The sequence below is a fragment of the Hylobates moloch genome, unplaced genomic scaffold, assembly GCF_009828535.3.
Source record: "Hylobates moloch isolate HMO894 unplaced genomic scaffold, HMol_V3 SCAFFOLD_12, whole genome shotgun sequence".
Lineage (NCBI taxonomy): Eukaryota > Metazoa > Chordata > Mammalia > Primates > Hylobatidae > Hylobates > Hylobates moloch.
In genome coordinates, this window is record NW_026652287.1 from 10739665 (window position 1) to 10762336 (window position 22672).

The following is a 22672-nucleotide window of genomic DNA, read 5'->3' on the forward strand; positions in this document are numbered from 1 at the left end:
AAAAAAAAAAAAAAAAATATATATATATATATATATAGACACACACATATATATAAAACTATCTAGGGTCAAGTAACCAAATGCAGTAGAGTGCTGAAGGTGATGCAGTGCGTTGCTAAGAATGAGTGACTTAAATTGGAACATAGAAACAAAATCTGGTAAGTTTCCTTTCTTATCTTTGAACAATACTTATAAAATTAAATTGTTTCTCCCCAAGACAGACATAGCAGGTAATGTGGCCAATTTCTCTCTCCTACATTCCTAATTCCCCATCCTCTCCTGTTTCCATCTGCTCATTCCCTATAATTTATATTTATATTTAGATCTCTTATTGTGTGGGTGTGAGTGGTAGAATTATGGAATCATAATTGTCTCAAGCTGCAACTTCTAGGAACAGAATTATTTAATATTTGGCTGTTTCTTAAAAGCTGATTTATTCAAATGAAATTGTTCTTTTGGAAACTTGCTAATCCTAAAAGGATCATCTTCCTGGAAATTTATTTTGCCATTTAATGAATTAGTTACAAAAAGAAAACATTCCTAAAAGGACTCCTGTCTTCGGCCACAACAGCTCTTCCTGGGTCACCACGAGGCTGACTTCACTTAGTGGTAACAGAACAACCCCACTCGAGCAGTGTTCACCATCACGGAAATCAAATAGTATTAATCATCGTGTTTTGCAGAAGTTTTAATGTACATGACAGATGATTATGGAGATAGCCACAGCTTACATCAATCTTTTTCTAAAACATACTAATCTGGAAAATAAAACTTTGCTGTCAAAACGAGATTTCACTGTATTTGATATTCATAAGATTCCTGCTCATAAATACATGATTGCCTTGTTTCCTAGCTGGAGGTGGGATCCACAGTCATGTCTATTTACCGTGAACACTGGGAGCTAGTACAGGCCTTAGCACTAAGAAGAGGACCCCAAAGGAAAAGGAGGATGCTGTGGACACAGGAGAGATGGAGGAGCACGTTCACTGTAGGACCTTGTGTCACAGTGAGAAATTAGAAGCAACGTAAATGGCCACAGAAAGGGGAACAGTTACATTTAAAAAGAGGAAGTGGGCTGGGCACAGTGGCTCATGCCTGTAATTCCAACACTTTGGGAGACTGAGGTGGGTGGATCACCTGAGGTCAGGAGCTCAAGACCAGCCTGGCCTACATGGTGAAACCCTGTGTCTACAAAAATACAAAAGTTAGCTGGGCATGGTGGTGTGTGCCTGTAATCCCAGCTACATGAGAGGCTGAGGCAGGAGAATCACTTGAACCCAGGGAGGCAGAGGTTGCAGTGAGCCAAGATAGCACCACTGCACTCCAGCCTGGGTGAGAGTGCGACTCCATCTCAAAAAAAGAAAAACAAAAAGAGGAAGTAGAGATACATGCACTGATACAAGAAACCTTCTAAGACGTATTAAGTGGAAAAACATTTTGTAAAAATGCAGGATTATGTCACCGGTAAAAAAAAAAAAAAAAACCCAAACAACACAAAATCTAAATGTGAGCCATGTGAGCATGCGCACAGGCATGGGCACACAGATAACATGCTGTACATGCACAGAACAAGGTCAGGAGAGGAGCAGTCACAGCAAACTGTGGCAGGAATTACATAGGGAAATGAGATTGGGTGGGGGTGTGTGTAGGAAGAAGAATCTTTGCCTTCAAACATGTATAAGTTGTCTGAATTTTTTACAAATAACACTGAATAGTTTTTGTTTGTTTTAAATAGAGTCTCATTCTATTACCCAGGCTGAAGTGCAATGGCGCCATCTTGGCTCACTGCAACTTCTGCCTTCCTGGGTTCAAGCGATTCTCCTGGCTCAGCCTCCTAAGTAGCTGGGATTACAGGCATGTGCCACCACGCCCGGGTGATTTTGTATTTTTAGTAGAGAGGGGTTTCACCATGTTGGTCAGGCTGGTCTTTAACTCCTGATCTCAGGTGATCCACCCACCTCGGCCTCCCAAAGTGCTGGGATTACAGGTGTGAGCCACCGAGCCCGGCCAACACTGAATAGTTTTAACAAAAAGAAAAAAATAGAGGCCAGGTACGGTAGCTCACACCTATAATCTCAACACTTTGGGAGGCCAAGGCGGGAGGATTGCTTGAGCTTAGGAGTTCAAGACCAGCCTGAGAGACATAGTGAGACCCCATCTCTAAAAAAGATTTTTAAAATTAGCTGGGTGTGGTGATACACGCCTGTAGTCCCAGATACTGGGAGGCTGAGGTGGGAAGATCCATTGAACCCAGGAGATGGAGGTTTCAGTGAACCATGATCACACTACTGCACTCTAGTCTGGGTGACAGAGTGAGAGCCTGTCTCAAAATAAACAAAAAGAAAAAAATAATAAAGGAGAAAGAGAGAAAGAAAAGGAAAGTGAAGCAAAAAGCAAGAAGAAAGAAGATATATGCAATAAGCTAAAGAAATTTCAGGAGGCCGAAGTGGAAGGATTGAGTTCTAGTCCAGCCTGGGCAACACAGCAGGGCTCTCTGTCTCTTAAAGAAGGCCGGGCACGGTGGCTCAGGCCTGTAATCCCAGCATTTTGGGAGGCCTAGGTGGGCAGATCGCGTGGTCAGGAGATCGAGACCATCCTGGCTAACACGGTGAAACCCCGTCTCTACTAAAAAAAAAAAATAAATAATTACAAAAAATTAGCTGGGTGTGGTGGTGGGCACCTGTAATCCCAGCTACTCGGGAGGCCGAGGCAGGAGAATCGCTTGAACCTAGGAGGTGGAGGTTGCAGTGATCCAAGATCATGCCACTGCACTCCAGCCTGGATGACACAGCGAGACTCCATCTCAAAAAATAAATAAATAAATAAAAGCTAAAGTAATTTGCAAAGGGAGACAGTATAGAAAAATTTTGGTTTTGCCATTTTGGTTCTGCAGTGAGACCAAGGCTAAGCGAGACCCAAAACTTGGGGAGTGGCTCTTGCCAAGTCCAGATATCTGTGCCCCTGACACAAAGAATACACCTTCTCCTTAGAGACATTACCTGATTCATGTTTGCTGGCTAAACAAGACAAGAGTCTTTGTGGGCCCTAAAGCTCAATTATTCTTTCTCTCAGACTGAACAGTTGCAAGCTATGGGAGAGAGGCTGTCACACTGGGCTCAAATGAAGCCAATCTGCAGAAAGGAGGTTTTCAGTTGCCTGCATTTCCCTCCAGACATCTTGCCACCGTCATCATCATTGACACACAGTTGCGGACACTTATTGAGTACTCACTATGTCTTAGGAACTACATTAAGTATTTGATATCCATTCAATCACTTCCACATCTTCCAAAGGCATGAATCTACAGGAAGGATGAATCCTAGGAAACAATTTTCAGAAAGTAGCAGATGGAGGAAGAAGGAAAAAACTCCTCCTTTTCCTTCTCTTGGTAAATGATAATATTTTTACTCCTCGCAGATGGTGCCTCCCTGGAATATTTTCAGCAGTGGCAAAGGCAGATTCCTCTGGACTGCCTGGGGCTTTTCACGGCAGCTTTCACTACTCCATTACCTTCCATTCTGGGACCCTCTTGGAATGGATGGTTTTGGGGGCATGTAAAGATAAAGGCAGAAGAGGTGAGGCAAGAAGGGGAAGGGGTGGAATTGGTGGCATGAAGGAGGAATTTTACAATGTGAGAGAGAAAAGGGAGAGGAGACAGGAGGGGAGGAGAAAAAAGGGAAAGGAGAGGGGAGGGGAAGAAGAAGGAAGGGAAGAAGAGGGAGAGGAAGCGAGAAGGAAAGGGGGAGGAGGAAGCTGGGGAAAGGGGTGGAATGGAGTTTGAATCTCCCATGTGAAATAGCACCCTATGCAACAGACAAACTATGTCTGGAATTTCCTGCCTGCTGAGCAACACCATTGAACCCAGATGCCGCTCTCAAGTTCATGTTCAGTCACACATGTTCCAGTTGGAGCTCTTAACCGAACTTTAAAAGACACAAGTCTAGGCCAGGCGTGGTGGCTCACACCTGTAATCCCAGCACTTTGGGAGGCCGAAGCAAGTGGATGACCTGAGGTCAGGAGTTCAAGACCAACCTGGCCAACATGGCGAGATGCCATCTCTACTAAAAATACAAAAATTAGCCGGGCGTGGTGGCTCATGCCTGTAATCCTAGCTACTCAGGAGACTGAGGCACAAGAACTGCTTGAACCTGGGAGGCAGAGGCTGCAGTGAGCCAAGATTGTGCCACTGCACTCCAGCCTGGGCGACAGAGCAAGACTCTGTTTAAAAAAAAAAAAAAAAAATACAAGTCTATTATTAGTTTAAAAAGTATCCTTCTGGTGGTATTCTTTTTCCCCCAACATGCATAAAATTCCCCTATTGCACAACACTCTCAAAGCGCTGGAAGAGATTTAAAAGCATTACACTTACCAAGGGATACACCGGGGCGCTTTTATCCTTTTCATCCTTTTGAAACAGAATGTCCTCTGTGGTGCTGGACACCAGTGACTCCCGGGAGATCCCTGCTTTGGACTGGATGTCGGATAGTCTCCTTTCTTGTCCCTCCTCTCTGTTTTCTGGCTCCAAGTCCCTTCTTTCTCGTCCCAGTTCATCTTGGGGCATCCGGTCGGTTTTCTCCTCAAGCTCTCCTGAGGGCTGCCTTTCAGGGGAACTAATCTGTTGTTCCTCAGGACTGAGTTGATCCAAATCAAGAAATTCAAGTTGTGTGCTCAGGTCTCTTAAAAGCTCATCTGTTTCTGCATCATCCAATTGTAAGGAAAGCTTTGACTTGCAACCTCTTTGGGTTTTCTTTAAAAAGAAATAAAAGATCATGATTCCACATAGAGTACGTGCTGCTACTCACCATTTATTCACCTTTTCTATTTCCAGTCAGCCAGTCTTAGTGTTAGCCTCACCTAGGAATTATGAAATGTTTTTTAAAAGAGGCTGGAACATTTTGTGCTTAAAAAACAAAACAAGATGGGGTATAATGGGTCACACCTGTAATCCCAACACTTTGGGAGGCCAAGAGGGGAGGATCACTTGAGCCCAGGAGTTCAAGACCAGCCTAGGCAACAAAGTGCCACTTTATCTCTACCAAAAATGAACAAAATTAGCTGGGCGTCGTGGTGCATGCCTGTAGTCCCAGCTACTCGGGAGGCTGAGGTGGGAGGATTGCTGGAGCCTGGGAGGTCGAGGCTGCTTGTGAAAGATCATGCCACTGTACTCCAGCCTAGGTGACAAAGTGAGACCCCAGGAAGGAAGGAGGGATGAGAGGAGAGGAGAAGGGACAGGAATGAGAGGACAGGGGAGGGTAGGGGGAAAAGGAAAAGATAAGAAAAGAAAAGAGCCGGGCATGGTGGCTCATGCTTGTAATCCCAGCACTTTGGGAGGCCGAGGCGGGCGGATCACGAGGTCAGGAGATAGAGACCATCCTGGCTAACATGGTGAAACCCTGTCTCTACTAAAAATACAAAAACAAAAAATTAGCCGGGCGTGGTGGCAGGCACCTGTAGTCCCAGCCACTCGGGAGGCTGAGGCAGGAGAATGGCATGAACTCAGGAGGCGGAGCTTGCAGTGAGCCAAGATTGCACCACTGCACTCCAGCCTGGGCGACAGAGCGAGTCTCCATCTCAAAAAAGAAAAAAAAAAAAGAAAAGAAAAGAATAGGACAAACACGGGTGTGTTCGAGTTTATTCCTGGCCTACCAGCAGACCCACAATGGCAAAATCATTCTTCTAAGTGGCACTAGTGGTCTCCAAAAGGCTGACTAGCTACAGACAGTGACCTTTTCTTAGGCCACAGCTAAGTTCTCCTACTGGGAGCAGTCTGTGGGAAGCCTACACTCCTATTATCATACCGACTCCATTCTAAGGCGAGCACCTCAGCTGTGGCACACACCTCCTCCAGGAAGCTTTCCCTGGCCATCCTCCAAACTGAGTTAAGAGGCCCTGTTTCATCTCCTGTGCATCTCTCAGTCACTGCACTCATGGGTCTGCCTCCCTACACACCTTAGAGCTCCTTAAAAGAATGGATTGTGGCCAGGTGCGGGGGCTCCTAGCACTTTGGGAGGCCAAAGCTGGTGGATAACCTGAGGTCAGGAGTTTGAGACCAGCCTGGCCAACATAAGTGAAAGCCTGCCTCTACTAAAAATACAAAAATATCAGCCAGGCGAGGTGGCGGACGCCTGTAATCTCAGCTACTCAGGAGGCTGAGGCAGGAGAATCACTTGAACCCGGGAGGCGGAGGTTGCAGTGAGCTGAGATCACGCCATTGCACTCCAGCCTGGGCAACAAGAGTGAAACTCTGTCTCCAAAAAAAAAAAGAATGGATTGTGGCCAGGCGTGGTGGCGTGTGCCTGTAATCCCAGCACTTTGGGAGGCCAAGGTGGGCAGATCATTTGAGGTCATGCGTTTGAGACCAGTCTGGCCAACATGGTAAGACCGAAACCCCATCTCTACTGAAAATATAAAACATTAGCCGGGTGTGGTGGCGGATGCCTGTAATCTTAGCTACTCAGGAGACTGAGGCAGGAGAATAGCTTGAACCCAGGAGGCGGAGGTTGCAGCAGGCCGAGATTGTGCCCCGGCACTCCAGCCTGGGCAACAGTGAGACTCTGTCTCAAAAAAAAAAAAAAAAAAAAAAAGGAATGCATTGTACCTTATTTGGTTTTGTGTTCCCATAGTCTGGCCTATACTAAGCATTCAATTAATGATTCTGAATGAATTAATCAATGAATTAAGATGACTACTTACTGGGAAAATTCCTGACGTGATTGACTGGGAATCGGTAATCTGTACCTCCAAATGGCTCGTGGACTCTGTGACTTCTTGGGGCTCCACTGTGGTTTCTTCCTGTATTCCTGAAGCCTCCTTCTCCTGGGCTTCTCCAGCCTTTTCCTCAGTTTCTTCCATAACAATCTTTTTGTCCTCCTTCCCCTCCTCCTCCCCTTCCTCCTCGCCTGTTTTCCTCTCCTCCTCCTGAGACTCTCTCCAGGCTAATGTGTCATCTTTTGATTCCTGTTGTGGATCTTCTACTTCTTTATAATTTGGATTGGCTTCCTCCTCTTCTTTCATTTCTGTTTCTCCATTTTCTCCTGTTGCTTCTCGGGGAGCTTCTTCTGCATCTGACATTCTTCTCTGTAGAGTTTCCTCTAGAGAGATTTTGACCATAATAACCAGCCGGCCCTCGGCTTCCCATTTCCATCTCCTAGTGCACTAACCTATTGATGAAATGTGCACAAATGGCTTTGTTCCCTTTCCACAGGAATAAAAAGAATGTCGTGTTTCTGACCAGGCACGGTGGCTCATGCCTATAATCCCAGCACTTTGGGAGGCCAAGGCAGATGGATCACCTGACGTCAGGAGTTTGAGACCAGCCTGGCCAACATGATGAAACCCCGTTTCTACTAAAAATAAAAAAATTAGCTGGGTGTGGTGGCGGGCGCCTGTAATCCCAGCTACTCGGGAGGCTGAGGCAGGAGAATCACTTGAACCTGGGAGGCAGAGATTGCAGTGAGCCAAGATCACACCATTGCATTCCAGCCTGGGTAACAAGAGCAAAATTCTGTCTCAAAAATAAAAATAAAAAAAGAATGTCATATTTCTGGCCAGGCACAGTGGCTCACGCCTGTAATCCCAATACTTTGGGAGGCTGAGGTGGGAGGATCACTTGAGGTCAGGTGTTTGAGACCAGCCTGGCCAACATGGTGAAAGCCCATCCCTACTAAAAATACAAAAATTAGCCAGGCGTGGTGGCATGTGCCTATAGTCTGAGCTACTAAGGAGGCTGAGGCAGAAGAATCGCTTGAACCCGGGAGGGCGGAGGTTGCAGTGAGCCAAGATCATGCCACTGCAGTCCAGCCTGGGCAACAGAGTGAGACCCTCTCTCAAAAAAAAAAAAAAAAAAAAGGTCACATTTGTGGGAAATCTTTTTTTTTTTTTTTTTTGAGACAGAGTTTTGCTCTTGTCACCCAGGCTGGAGTGCAGTGGCACGATCTTGGCTCACTGCAACCTCCGCCTCCAGGGTTCAAGTGATTCTCCTGCCTCAGCCTCCCGAGCAACTGGGATTACTAGGTGTCTGCCACCACACCCAGCTAATTTTTGTATTTTTTCAGTAGAGACAGGGTTTCACCATGTTGGCCAGTCTGGTCTTAAACTCCTGACCTCAAGTGATCCGCCCGCCTTGGCTTCCCAAAGTGCTGGGATTACAGGCATGAGCCATCACACGCAGTTGGGAAATCTTAAAGTATATGTATTTGTGGCCCAGATCTTAAAAATATTGATCCAGGGCCTGTCAACTTTCTAGGAATAAACACCTTGTAGCCTTTTTACTCATTTAAAATATATTCATATTCCCACAGGCAGCGAAATGCATAACCCACATATTTGCAACACTTCTAGAAACAGGAATATGAGAAGCAGGGTAGCCTAGTGGTTAAAAGCAAGGGCCTTGCTGTCAGCTTGTCCTAGCATTGAATCCCATTTCCACCATGTACTTGCTCTGTGACCTTGGGCAGGTCACTTTAACCCTCAGAGTCTGCATTTTCTCATGGGCAAAATAAAAAGAATAATCCTAAATTCTAGGGTTGTTGTAGAGAAGAGATAAAATACATAAAATGCTCAACACAATTCTGGCACATACAGCTTGAAAAAATGGTAGTTGTTATTATTTGAAAGAAAAGCAACCCTAATGTGCAAAGAAATGAACAGTTTGAAAGCCTTCTGACATATTCTCCCATTTATTCCTTACAACAAACAAGAGTTTAAACTAGGAAAACAATAAGGATGGATACTTTATCCCTAAAGAGTTGGACCCCAAACAAAAAAAAAATCCCCACATTTTCAGTGACATTAGAATAAAAGAACTCAACATTTTGAAAATAAAGTCCCAAAGAGTACAGAGTAGAAAAGGTATTTCTATTTCTTAATTTCTTTCTCAGCACTAAATGTATCAGCTCCTCAAATTCATCTCTGGTAAAATAATAACAATAATAATAAAATAATGAATGAAGGAATGAGTTTGAGGCTCTGAGAGGTGAAGTGACTTATTCAAGATGACACCGCTAGTAAGAAAGAGATCTCTGGCACTTAGTTTCTCCAGGTGAAGAATTACTGCTCTGATTCAAGTCTAGGGCTCTCACCACCGAGCCTCTTCTGACTGAGCCCAACTTCGCCGGCGCATCTGGACAGCCGGGTTCGAGCAGCAGAGGTTTGGGGCAGGGGTGCCAGGTGCGTGGCTCTGCGGGGGGATTAAAGCCCAGGTACGGCCTCTGCCTCCAACTCAGGTCTCCCTGGGGCCGCCCCAGGCCCCACAAGGGCCAGGTCGGGTGAGCGCCCCCCAAGGGGTGCCAGACCCCGCCAGGCCGGGGGCCCCCTCGCCAGGGCCGCGTGGCCTCCGCCCCGGACTTACAGAGAGCACCCACCCCGGTCTTCAAAAGGCCAGAGTCGTCCCGCCGCCTGGACCCCTCAGCCACCACCCGGGCCTCCTTCCACCGGCGGCCACCTTCTCCACCAGCTCCCTAGTTCTGGTTGCCACCCAAGGTCCGTCCCCATGGCAACCGCCGCCGCCGGAAGCGACAGGCCCTAAAGCGACACGGCAGGGCGGTGGTCACGTGCCAGGAAGCGGTGACGAGCGTGGCCAACGTGCCCCCTGCCGGCCGCTGGCGGCATAGGCTTTCCTCGCTTTTCTCTCCCTCTGCTCGTGCGATCCCCACCTTTTCACATGGTTCCGTCCCCTAAGAAGCTGCAGCGGCCAATACTGCCAATTTGTACTTTCCACAACCTTGGCAAGATGGGCTGGAGAAGTATGAACTCGAATACAATTCTCTTTTCCAAAAGCAAATTCAATTTCCAGGTCTCACAGATGCAGCACACAACTGTCCTGCCTCCTCACCGGGCACCGCGTGTTGCAGACAATTCCAGCTGGCTGGGGGCAGATCTGACACAGGGTGCACCAGCTTGTGGTTCTCAGCACAAAGCGTTTCTGCAAAACCAGTCTGGCTAAATCTGTTAGGATCATTCCACGTCAAAGTGGCTCTCCACTAACATCTCATGGAAGACGGCAACAGGTGGCCACACGGGTTTCCACTGGGAGCCCTGCAGGAAACCAGCCAGAGCCACTGAGGCAGAAGGCTCTCTGCTGCTGTCATTTTAGGAGAATGTGAATAATTCTCTCCACCCACACTGCCACGCCCCAGTGATGGTAATTTGATTAATATGCATACATCTTAAAATAAAAAAGGATAAACTGAGGCAAACTGTGTTTATTATAGCCTGAGACTTTATAAAGAGACTGGAAAATACGTGGAACTAGAACATGCAATTTAAACAGCAAACACTGGTAAACACAGCATGTCTGTGGCTACCAGAGGGGAATACGTGTTGCTGTCGGGTCAAATAGAGTTTGAGGGAATTCGCCCAATAGGAGGGCTTTGGAATTGAGTGTGAGAACCTGTGGCTGGAAGCACACAGCAATACCAATCCCATCAAGGCGAGCTGGTATCTGTATCCAACCACAGCAAAACCAGTCCCAAGGAACACAGGGCATGCCTGGCAGAACTGCCAAAACAGAAAGTAGTGTGCAAGAACTGGGGAAATAAACACTGATACCATGGAGAGGAAAAAAAATAATTCAAAGCATTGGCAGGAATCCCTGAGAACCATTTTACCATCTTAAAAGAGACAAAAAATAAAAGGGAGGAAGAATAAGTATTTTCAAGAGGTCTGATCTACTCGTTCCTATCCATACCTCAGCGGTTTACAAAATAGCGCTGATCTCAGAGCATAGCCAGGAGGTTCAGTTATAAAAAGTCAAACTACCAGTGAGCTGGGCGTAGTGGCTGACGCCTGTGATCCCAGCACTTTAGGAGGCCAAGGCAGGAGGACTGCTTGAGCCCAGGAGTTCGACACCAACCTGGTCAACACAGGGAGACCCTGTCTCTACAAAAAATAAATTAGCTGTGCATGGTGGTGCACACCTGTGGTCCCAGATACTTGGGCGGCTAAGGCAGTGCCCAGGGGGTCAAGCCTTCAGTGAACCTTGGTCACGACACTGCACTCCAGCCTGGGTGACAAAGCAAGACCCTGTCTCCAGAAAACAAAACAAAAACACACAAAAACGGAGGGGTTCTTACTACCGAAGTGAAAGGAGCTTGCTGCCCTCTGGTGGGTTCCTAAAGAGGAAGCTGACACACCACGCTGGGCTACCTGGGAAGCCTCCAGGCTTTCCCTGTTCTCCAAAGGGAGCTACTATGGCCCTAACGGCCCAGCTGCTGAGGAAGCACAGTACTTAGCAATTTCCGTATCCACAGCAGCAAGGCCTCAGTGCAAAGAAATATGTTGGTCAAAGCCTGACTTCGCAATTGCTAGCCTGTTTTGCCCAACTTTCTATGAAGCTCTTCTGACCCCGTCTGAGCTTTGGTTTGGGAGGGTCATAAGAAATTCAGTTGGGGTGACAACAGGGTATATCAGCACTGTAAAACTCTTTATTAAAAATAATAATAATAATAATCACACCAGTACCTGCCAGAATAACTTCCGCCCACTTGCCCACAATCCAGGGAATTCCTATTTAGGGCCGTGGCCCAATTTGCGAAAGAGGCCAAGCATAAGTTTTTAAGAATGCCTTAATCCAGGGAGATTACACTGGTGGGCCACAGCACTGCCACCACCCAGAAGTTCAGGTTACAAGCCTCTTTCAGATCCTTATGCTTCAGGGAGAGAAGACAAATTGGAAATCCCTAGACCAAAGTCCATGGCAAGGGAAGATGCTTTCCTGTTACTGTTCCCCAGGGACAATCATCTTTGCAGAGGAATAATGTTGCAGCTGGAAGAAAGAAGAAAAGGAATGGCGTAAGTTTGGAGGCTCCCTTCAGGAAGGTCAGAGGCCGAGCCCTTCTGACCTTTTCACCAATGTTCTTTCATTCTTTTAAAGCAAATGCCCAATGCATGAATGAACTGGAGAGACTCCCAGGAGAGACACTGGGGCTCCCTCTGCTTCTAGAGCTGTAGTCTTGTTCCTACCACAAGGATTTATCTGCAGTTTCCATGCAAACTGGGGGTTCCCATTATTCCCCAATGTCTCCCCAGCCTTCCCCTCCAGCTTCATGTTTAACAAACATTCAAATGATGCCCCAGTGAGAATCAACAGAAACAGATACTTTACCCCAGCAGTCCTTTTCCTGCCCAGCGTGTTGGAACAAGTCTAAGCTGGTGTTTTTCCCCCCTGCGGATCACCATCACATTCAGGGGCTTCTGAAAAGAAAATAAGCTCGTTTTGTGTTCAGCCTCGTTAGTACTCAGAGATGCAGGCTAAAATGCTGAGATCCCATTTTTTGCCTATCAAATTGGTAAAGATTTACATTTTCAGCATAATCCTGTGGTTGGTGAGAGGGTGGGGAACGTGGCACTGCACTCTCAGGGCAGCCAGGCTGCTCACCTCAGTACCATCTTCCTCAAAAAACACGTGTCCCCCCACCAACAGTCTTTAAAAGGTATGTCCAAGGTACATAGTACACAATTACAAGATGACATACAAATGAAGTGTTCATTCCAGGGCTGTGTAGAAATTCAAAAACTGAAAACACCAGAAATGTCCATCAATAGGTATTGTTCAAATACAGTATGGAGAATGAAGGGTTTTAGTCAAAACAAACCAAAACCCCATGAACCTATTTGATAATATTTTCTTTTTTTTTTTTTTGAGACAGAGTCTCACTCTGTCACCCAGGCTGGAGTGCAGTGGCGCAATCTTGGCTCACTGCAACCTCTGTTTCCCAGGTTCTAGCAATTCTCGTGCCTCAGCCTCCCAAGTAGCTGGGACTACAGGTGCCCGCCACCACACCCGGCTAATTTTTGTATTTTTAGTAGAGACAGGGTTTCGCCATGTTGGCCAGGCTGGTCTCAGAACTCCTGATCTCAGGTGATCCACCCACCTGAGCCTCCCAAAGTGCTGGGATTACAGGCGTGAGCCACCGTGCCTGGCTGATAATATTTTCTAAAAGGACACCTGTGTTGCTCTAGTGTGCAAAGTTTTCTGGAAGAACATGAAAAACTTGTTAAGAGTGGTTACTTCCAGGCCAGGCATGGTGGCTCACGCCTGTAATCCCAGCAGTTTGGAGGCCGAGGCGGGCAGATCACGAGGCCAGGAGATCGAGACCATCCTGGCTAACACGGTTTTGAGATGGAGTCTTGCTCTCACCCAGGCTGGAGTGCAGTGGCGCAATCTCAGCTCACTGCAACCTCCGCCTCCCAGGTTAAAGTGATTCTCCTGTCTCAGCCTCCCGAGTAGCTGGGATTACAGGCACCCACCACCACTCCCAGCTAATTTTTGTATTTTTAGTAGAGACTGGCTTTCACCATGTTGGCCAGGCTGGCCTTGAACTCCTGACCTCAAGTGATCCGCCTGCCTTGGCCTCCCAAAGTACTGGGATTGTAGGCGTGAACCACCACACCTGGCCTATGAACATTTTAAAATGTCAAAGATGACTTCCAGGTTTCTGGAATGAGTTTATTTATTATTTATTTATTTATTTATCTATTTTGAGACAGGTTCTCACTCTGTTGACGAGGCTGGAGTGCAGTATTGTGATCTTGGCTCACTGCAGTGTGGACTTCCCAGGCTCAGGCAATCCTCCCACCTCAGCCTTGCGAGTAGCTGGGACTACAGGCATGTGCCACCATACCCAGCTAATTTTTGCATTTTGTGGTTTTGCCGTGTTGCCCAGGCTGGTCTTGAATTCCTGGGCTCAAGAGATCCTACCTGTCTTGGCCTCCCAAAGTGCTGCTATTATAGGTGTGAGCCACCGTGCCCGGCGCTTTGTTTAGGTTTTGGAGGACCCTCCATTACTGTTTTCCACTGCCGTGCACCGTTTCATATTCCCACCATCGGTGCACAGGGCTCCAGTTTCCCCACTTCCTCGCCAGCCCTTGTTTTCTGTTTCATAATCGGTATGTGGTAGAATCTCATTGTGGTTTTGATTTTCATTTCTCTTATGATTAGTGACATGGAGCATCTTTTCCTGTGCTTTTTGATCATTTGTATATCTTCTTTGAAGAAATGTCTATTTAGGCTGGGCGCTGTGCCTCATGCCTGTAATCCCAGTGCTTTGGGAGGCCGAGGCAGGTGGATCACTCGAGCTCAGGAGTTTGAGACCAGCCTGGGGATCATGGCGAAACCCCATCTCTGGAAAAAAATACAAAAATTAGCCGGGCGTGGAGGCTTGTGCCTGTAGTCACAGCTACTCAGGAGGCTGAGGCAGGAGAATTGCTTGAGCCCAGGAGGCGGAGGTTGCAGTGAGCTAAGATTGTGTCACTATGCTCCATACACTCCAGCCTGGGCAACAGGAGTGAAACCCTGTCTCAAAAAAAAAAAAAAAAAGAAAGAAAGAAAGAAATGTCTATTCAAGTCCTTTGCTCATTTTCTTTTCTTTTTTTTGAGATGGAGTCTCGTTCTGTTGCCCAGGCTGGAGTGCAGTGGCGCGATCTCGGCTCACTGCAAACTCTGCCTCCTGGGTTGACGCCATTCTCCTGCCTCAGCCTCCCTAGTAGCTGGGACTACAGGCGTCCACCACCATGCCCGGCTAATTTTTCAAAAAAAAAAAAAAAAAAAAAAAAAAAAGAGTGGTTACTTCCAGAGAGGACTAGTCCTTTGGAATAAGAGGAAGATGTTTACTTTTACATATTTTCATATCATTAATTTTTTAACCATCTGTATGTATTACTTTATTTTTCTGAGACAGAGTCTTGCTCTGTTGCCTAGGCTGGAGTGTAGTGGTGCAATCTCAGCTCACTGCAACCTCAGCCTCCCAGGTTCAAGTGATTCTCGTGCCTCAGCCTCCTGAGTAGCTAGGACTACAGGCATGCATCCCCGTGCTCAGCTAATTTTTTGTATATTTAGTAGAGACAGGGTTTCACCATATTGGCCAGCCTGGTCTCAAATTCCTGGGCTCAAATGATCTGCCCACCACAGCATCCCAAAGTGCTGGGATTTTGGGTGTGTGCCACCATACCTGGCATGTATGTATGTATGTATGTATGTATTTCTTTTTTTTTTTGAGACGGGTTCTCTGTCACACAGGCTGGGGTACAGTGGCACAATCTAGGCTCACTGCAACCTCCGCCTCCCGGGTTCAAGCAATTCTCCTGCCTCAGCCTCCTAAGTAACTGGGATTACAGGCACGCACCACCACGCCTGGATAATTTTTGTATTTTTAGTACAGATGGGGTTTCACCATGTTGGCCAGGCTGGTCTTGAACCCCTGATCTCAGGTGATCCACCCACCTTGGCCTCCCAAAGTGCTGGGATTACAGGTATGAGCCACCGCACCCAGCCTGTATATAGTACTTTAAAAAATTAAAATTAAAGCGGGGGGAGTACATACCAAAGAAAATTACAAATTAAAATATGATATTCGGGCACGGTGGCTCACGCCAGTAATCCCAGCACTTTGGGAGGCAGGAAGATCACCTGAGCCCAGGAGTTGAAGACCGGGCTGGGCGTGGTGAAACCCTGACTCTACAAAAAGTATAAAAATTAGTGAGGCATGGTGGTGTGCACCTATAGTCCCAGCTACTTGGGGGACTGAGGCAGGAGGATTGCTCAAGCCTGGGAGGTCGAGGCTGCAGTTAGCTGTGACTGCACCACTGCACTCCAGCCTGGGCGACAGAGTGAGACCCTGTCTCAAAAATAAATAAATAAATAAAACAAGATGCCATCAAAATCTAAAACTTCTGTGTATCAAATGACACTATTAACAGAGTGAAAAGGCAACCCACATGATAGGAGAAAACACGTACATGCTGGGTACGGTGGCTCACGCCTGTAATCCCAACACTTTCAGAGGCCCAGGCAGGAGGACTGCTTCAGCTCAAAAGTTCAAGACCAGCCAGGCAACAGAGGGAGATCTCGTCTTTACAAAAAATATATATATATTCTTTTTTAATTAGCCAGGTTTGATGGTGCACATCTGTAGTCCCAGTTACTTGGGAGGCTGAGGTGGGAGGATCACTTGAGCCCAGAAGCTCAAGGCTGCAGTGAGCCATGAATGTGCCACTGCACTGCAGCCTGGGTGACAGAGTGAGATTCTGTCTTAAAAAAAAAAAAGAAAGAAAGAAAATACATGCAAATCATATATCTAATAAGGATTTAATATCCAGAACACAGAAAGAACTCCTATACCTCAACATCAACAAAAAAAATCTGATTAGAATATGAGCAAAGGGCCAGGTGCAGTGGCTCACGCCTGTAATCCCAGCACTTTGGGAGGCCAAGGCAGGCGGATCATGAGTTCAGGAGATCGAGACCATCCTGGCTAACACGGTGAAACCCCATCTCTACTAAAAATACAAAAAAGTGGCCAGGCGTGGTGGCTCACGCCTGTAATCCCAGCACTTTGGGAGGCCGAGGTGGGCGGATCACGAGGTCAGGAGATGGAGACCACCGTGGTTAACACAGTGAAACCCCGTCTCTACTAAAAATACAAAAAAAAATAATAATAAAAATTAGCCGGGCATGGTGGTGGACGCCTGTAGTCCCAGCTACTAGGGAGGCTGAGGCAGGAGAATGGCATCAACCCAGGAGGCAGAGCTTGCAGTGAGCCGAGATCGCGCCACTGCACTCCAGCCTGGGTGAGAGCAAGACTCCATCTCAAAAAAAAAAAAAAGTTCATAAATTCAAGTTAAAAAAAAATTTTAGAAACTTTAAACATAGAATGACCACATGATGCAGCAATTAAATTTCTGGGCATATATACAAAGAAATGGCAGGGATTTGAACAGATATTGGTACAACCATGTTCACAGCAGCATTGTTCACAACAAAAAGGTGGAAGCAATCCTAGTGTCCATTGACTGATGAATGGATAAAAATAATGTGGCGTATACATACAGTAGAATATTATACAGCCTTTAAAAGGAAGGAAATTCTGACACATGCTGTAACATGGATGAACCTTGAGGACATTATGCTAAGTGAAATAAGCCAGACAAAAACTATACAGTATCCTGTAATCCCAGCAATTTGGGAGGCAGAGGCAGGCAGATCATCTGAGGTAAGGAGTTTAAGACCAGCCTGGCCAACATGGCAAAACCCCATCTCTACTAAAAATACAAAAATTAGCCGTGCCTGGTGGCGCATGCCTATAGTCCCAGCTACTCAAGAGGCTGAGACAGAAGAATGGCTCAAACCTGGGAGGCGGAGGGTGCAATGAGTGGAGATCGCGCCACTGCACTCCAGCCTGGGCAACAGAGTGAGACACCATCTCAAAAACAAAACAAAAAGCTATACAGTATGTAAGATTTCACCTAGATAAGGTCCCTGGAGTGGTCAAATTCATAGAGAAAGTAGGATGGGGGGTACCAGGGGCTGCGGGAAGTGGGAATGGAGAGTTAGTGTTTAATGGAGATCGGGTTTCAGTTTAGGAGGGTGAAAAAGTTTTGGAGATGGGAGATGGGTAGGGGTGATATTTGTAAAACAATGTGAATGTACTTAATGCCACTAAAGTGTAGATTTTTTAATGGTTAAAACGGTAATTTTTTTTTTTTTTTTGAGACAGTTTCTCTCTTGTCACCCAGGCCAGAGTGCAGTGGCGCGATCTCGGCTCACTGCAACCTCCTGGGTTCAAGCAATTCTCCTGCCTCAGCCTCCAGAGTAACTGGGATTACAGGCGCCCACCACGATGCCCAGCTAATTTTGCATTTTTAGTAGAGATGAGGTTTCACCATGCTGGCCAGGCTGGTCTCCAGCTCCTGACCTCAGGTGATCCACCCAACTTGGCCTCTGAAAGTGCTGGGATTACAGGCGTGAGCCACCGCGCCTGGCCTAAAATGGTAATTTTTATATTATATATATTTACCACAAAAAAATAAATATGTCAGGTCTATCAATGGAATCTGTAAATCTAAGAAAATATAGCATAGGCCGGGCACGGTAGCTCACACCTGTAATCCCAGCACTTTGGGAGGCCAAAGCAGGCGGATCATGAGGTCAAGAGATCGAGACCATCCTGGCCAACATGGTGAAACCCTGTCTCTAATAAAAATACAAAAATTAGCTGGGCATGGTGGCGGGCATCTGTAGTCCCAGCTACTCGGGAGGCTGAGGCAGGAGAATCGCTTGAACCCGGGAGGCGGAGGTTGCAGTGAGCCGAGATCATGCCACTGCACTCCAGCCTGGCGACAGAGCGAGACTCCATCTCAAAAAAAAAAAAAAAAAAAAGTCATTTCCTACCAGATTGTCAAAGAGTATCTATGCCAAAGACTATAACATAGTTGGGAGAGCTAGAAACAGACGTACTCGCGGGTGCTACTTGAGAGAATGTGCACTGGCACAAGCTTCTTGGAGGACACCTTGACAAGATCTATGAAGGGTAAATGTGCACTGCCTTTAACTCAGTAATGACACATCTAGCAACACGGCAGAAATTCTCCCACAGGCAAGGACACTCACTACACCACTGTTTGTTAAGGCCAAACACTGGAAACAACCTAAACGTCGAACGTGGGAGGCTGGCTAAGTAAAAGATGGTGAACCGACCAATGGAACATGGTGGGATCATTCAAAGGAATGAAGATACAAATGTGCCGACATGGAATTCCCTTCCAAGTGGGCGGAAATGCAGAGCAACACGTACATTAGGCCTTTTCTGTGTCATCTTTGTCAAAAAGCAATCACAGCCAGGTGTGGTGGCTCATGCTTAACAATCCCAATGTTTTGAGGGGCTGAGGCTGGAGGCTCACTTGAGCCCAGGAGTTCTAGACTGGCCTGGGCAACACAGCAAGACCCTGTCTCTACAAAAAATGAAAAAAAAAAAAAAATTAGCCGGGTGTGGTGGTGCACACCTGTAGTCCCAGCTACCTGGGAGGCCAAGGCAGGAGGATTGCTCAAGCCCTGGAGTTTGAGGCTGCAGTGAGCTATGATTGCACCACTGCACTCCAGCCTGGGCAGCAGAGCGAGAGACCCTGTCCTTAAAAAAACAAAACAAAAAAAAACAGTGGCTGTAGACACACACACCCACGCGCGGAAACTGTGTGAGGGACACACTCATGTGCCTCTAGTTCTATAAATGACAACCCTGGGCAGGCTGGAAACCTGCAGGCCTCCTTGACACACTCCATCAGGTTAAGGCCCATGAATTTTACACCCTAAATGTCTCTTTGATTGGCCCCTTCCTCCACCCCATTTGTCACAGCCACCATCCTCTCTTGACTGACTGCTACAGCTCTGTCACCCTCCAATCTGTTCTCTACCTAACATCCAGAGAAGGCTTCTTACTCCTGTCACACCCCAATCTAGAACTGTGTGGTGGCACCCTTCTGCACCTCAGGAAAAAAACAGCACAATCTTTGCTAAGCACCACAGGCCTGACCTTAACACCTCCTGGCCTCACCTCCTCCCCTTCTCTCCATTCTGCTGTGGGCTCCACCCTCCTTTGAGTTCTTTGATTCTCCCACCCTAGGGCCTATGAACCTGCTTTGAAGGCTTTTCCCCCTGCCAGCTTCCCCTCGACCAAAGAAACTTCTATACACATCTGAAGGTCACTTTCTGAGGAACACTCCTTCAATCCCAAACCAAATCAGGGCCCCATGATTTACTCTCTGAGCTTCTTAACACTCTTCCTTCGTAACACTTATCAGTGTGTATCATTATACAGCTGAGATTATTTGATTAAGGCCTGGCTCCCCCACCAAAGTGCTCCCAAGGCAAGGACCCTGTTTGTTTCGTTCCCTGTTACAGCCCTAGTACCTAGGCCAGGACCCAGCATGTGCAGCGGAAGAGGCACTAAGGAAGGGAGAGACACAGGACTTTCTAAAAAGTTATTGGGGCCAGGCATGGTGGCTCACGCCTGTAATCCCAGCACTTTGGGAGGCCAAAGCGGGCGGATCACCTGAGGTCAGGAGTTAGAGATCAGCCTGACCAATATGGAGAAACTCTATCTCTGCTAAAAATACAAAATTAGCCGGGCTTGGTGGTGCATGCCTGTAATCCCAGCTACTCGGGAGGCTGAGGCAGGAGAATCGCTTGAACCCGGGAGGCGGAGGTTGCAGTGAGCCAAGATCGCGCCATTGCACTCCAGCCTGGGCAACAAGAGCGAAACTCTGTCTCAAACAAAAAAAAAAAATTATTTTGGGGGGAGGGGGCGTTTCCAGTGACAACCAGAAAACCTGGTAGACAAATTCTTAGAGCTATAACACTAGGATTTTATTTGTAAATACAATTGCACTATGTGATTTTAAGGATAAATATGTATTTTATTTATTTGAGACAGGGTTTCACTCTGTCATCTAGGCTGGAGTGCAGTGGCGTGACCTTGGCTTACTGCACCCTTGAACTCCTGGGGTCAAGTGATCCTCCTGTCTCAACCTCCAGAGCAGCTGGGGCTACAGGCACGTGCCACTATGCTTGGCTAATTTTTTTTTAATATTTTGGAGAGACACAGTCTCACAATATTGCCCAGGCTGGTCTCAAACTCCTGGCCTCAAGTGATCCTCCCGCCTTAGCCTCCCAAAGTGTCGGGAACACAGGCGTGAGCCACTGCAACCAGCCTATTTTTATCATTGGGACGTAATTTGCATACAATAAAATTCACCATTTTAAAGTATACAATTAAGTGAGTTTTAGTATATTCAGAGTTCAGTATATTCTATGTATTTAGTATAAACAACCACCACTATCTAATTCTGGATCATTTTCATCACCCAAAAAGAAATCCCTTATCCATCAGCAGTCACTTACATTTTTTTAAAGATTTTTTCCCCTTGAAAATGTATGCATTTGATCTAGAAATCCCACCTGTAGAAAGTTTGCTCAAGAAGGCTGGGTGCCAGGAGGCAGAGGCTGCAGTGAGCTGAGATAACGCCACTGCACTCTAGCCTGGGCAACAGAGCAAGACTCCATCTCAAAAAAAAAAAAAGAAAAAGAAAGGCCGGGCGTGGTGCCTCACGCCTATAATCCCAGCACTTTGGGAGGCTGAGGCAGGTGGATCACCTGAGGTCAGGAGTTCAAGACCAGCCTGGCCAACATGGTGAAACCCCATCTCTACTAAAAATACAAAAATTAGCCAGGCGTGGTGGCAGGTGCCACCCAGCTACTCGGGAGGCTGAGGCAGGAGAATCGCTTGAACCTGAGAGGTGGAGGCTGCAGTAAGCTGAGATCGTGCCATCGCACTCCAGCCTAGGCAACAAGAGAAAAACTTCGTCTCAAAAAAAAAATAAAAAAAGAAATAGAAATGGATCTGCAAGAGTGTTAATCTCTACAAAATTGCAAACTATCTAAATGTCTCACAATAGAACACTGTGAGGTTTTTTTTTTTTTTTGACACAGAGCCTCACTCTGTCACCCAGGCTGGGGTGCAGTGGCATGATCTCGGCTCACTGCAACCTCTGTCTCCCGGGTTGAAGCGATTCTCCTGCCTCGGCCTCCCAAGTAGCTGTGGAGTGCCACCACACCCGGCTAATTTTTTTTTTTTTTAAGATTGAGTCTCACTGTGTGGCCCAGGCCGGAGTGCAGTGGCGTGATCTCGGCTCACTGCAACCTCCACCTCCCAGGTTCAAGTGATTCTCCTGCCTCGGCAGCCCAAGTAGTTGGGACTACAGGCACACACCACCACACCCAGCTAATTTTTTTTTTTTTTTTGATCTGGTTGGTGACCTTGTGATCCGCCCATTTGGCCTTTAAAGTGTAGTACAGGTGTGAGCCACCGTGCCAGGCCTAATTTTTTTTTTAGTTTGGCCAGGCTGGTCTCGAACTCCTGACCTCAGGTGATCCACCTGCCTGGGCCTCCCAAAGTGCAGGGATTACAGGCGTGAGCCGCCGCGCTAGGTGAGGTTTTTCTTCTTGACTCACAAAACAGACAACAAAACCCGGATTCTTGATTCTCCAGCTGAGCTCAGGTCCCCTGAGGGGATGAGGCTGAAGCCAGGCAGGCCCTACTCACAACACGCAACCTTCATCCTCCAGCCCACCAAGACAGCTCAGCTTTTATCCAGTGACATCTTGGAATTCCCCATAAAATTTCACATAAAGAAAAGATTCGTTTTGCTTAAAATTGAATAACTACTTTTATAAAGAAGGATTTATAGGCCTACAAGGAAGCTGGGAATACAGTTAACTGGAAAAGACAGATTAAAAACCAGCAGCTCTTCTCACAGATCCACACAACAGACAGAAGTCTCAGAATCCACTGTGCTGAGTGAAGAACACCAGACTCAAAAGGCAATATATTGTGTGGTTTTTCTCTCTATGACATTCTGGAAGTTGACCGGGAGGGATTAACTACAAAGAAGCCTAAGGCAATTTTACGGGGTGATGGAATGCTCTCGACCTTCATCATTGGTGGCAATGACATACTACATACATTTGTGAAAACTCACGGGAATGGCCAGGCAGTGGCTCACTCCTGTAATCCCAGCACTTTGGGAGGCTGAGGTGGGTGGATCACCTGAGGTTAGGAGTTTGAGATCAGCCTGGCCAACATGGTGAAACCCTGTCTCTACTAAAAATACAAAAAAAAATTAGATGGGCTTGGTGGTGGGCGACTATAATCCCAGCTACTTGGGAGACTGAGGCTGGAGAATCGCTTGAACCCAGGAGGCAGAGGCTGCAGTGAGCCGAGATAGTGCCACTGCACTCCAGACTGGGCAAAAGAGCAAAATTCCATCTCAAAGAAAAAAAAAAGAAAACTCAGCTGGGTGCGGTGGCTCACACCTGTAATCCCAGCACTTTGGGAGGCCAAGG

The 22672-nt window shown here is 46.9% G+C and overlaps 2 protein-coding genes and 1 non-coding gene across 8 annotated transcripts in view; all 3 read right to left on the minus strand.

The window, feature by feature from the left end:
* CFAP251 (cilia and flagella associated protein 251) overlaps positions 1-9623 on the minus strand; it is an 81953-nt gene extending 72330 nt beyond the window's left edge. Inside the window, exons 1-3 of one of the 4 annotated variants that reach the window (XM_058424737.1) lie at positions 9350-9623; positions 6694-7091; positions 4370-4747 (exon numbers count right to left, since the gene is read on the minus strand). In XM_058424737.1, coding sequence (XP_058280720.1) covers positions 4370-4747; positions 6694-7071 — 756 coding nt within the window. In that variant the 5' untranslated portion in view covers positions 7072-7091; positions 9350-9623. Of the gene's footprint in view, positions 1-4369; positions 4748-6693; positions 7092-9080; positions 9301-9349 lie in introns of those variants that run through there. The other 3 variants (XM_058424734.1, XM_058424735.1, XM_058424736.1) reach the window with 3 other exon arrangements.
* A 1778-nt stretch (positions 9624-11401) lies between these two features.
* PSMD9 (proteasome 26S subunit, non-ATPase 9) overlaps positions 11402-22672 on the minus strand; it is a 181187-nt gene continuing 169916 nt past the window's right edge. For 2 of the 3 annotated variants that reach the window (XM_032168476.2, XM_058424745.1), the window contains exons 5-6: positions 12104-12192; positions 11402-11764 (exon numbers count right to left, since the gene is read on the minus strand). In XM_032168476.2, the coding sequence (XP_032024367.1) occupies positions 11737-11764; positions 12104-12192 (117 nt within the window). In that variant the 3' untranslated portion in view covers positions 11402-11736. The remainder of the gene's footprint in view (positions 11765-12103; positions 12193-22672) is intronic. The other variant, XM_058424744.1, reaches the window with a different exon arrangement.
* On the minus strand, positions 20072-20132 carry LOC116479762 (U7 small nuclear RNA). Its single transcript, XR_004251075.1, has one exon. It is a non-coding gene; the product is annotated as a U7 small nuclear RNA (small nuclear RNA).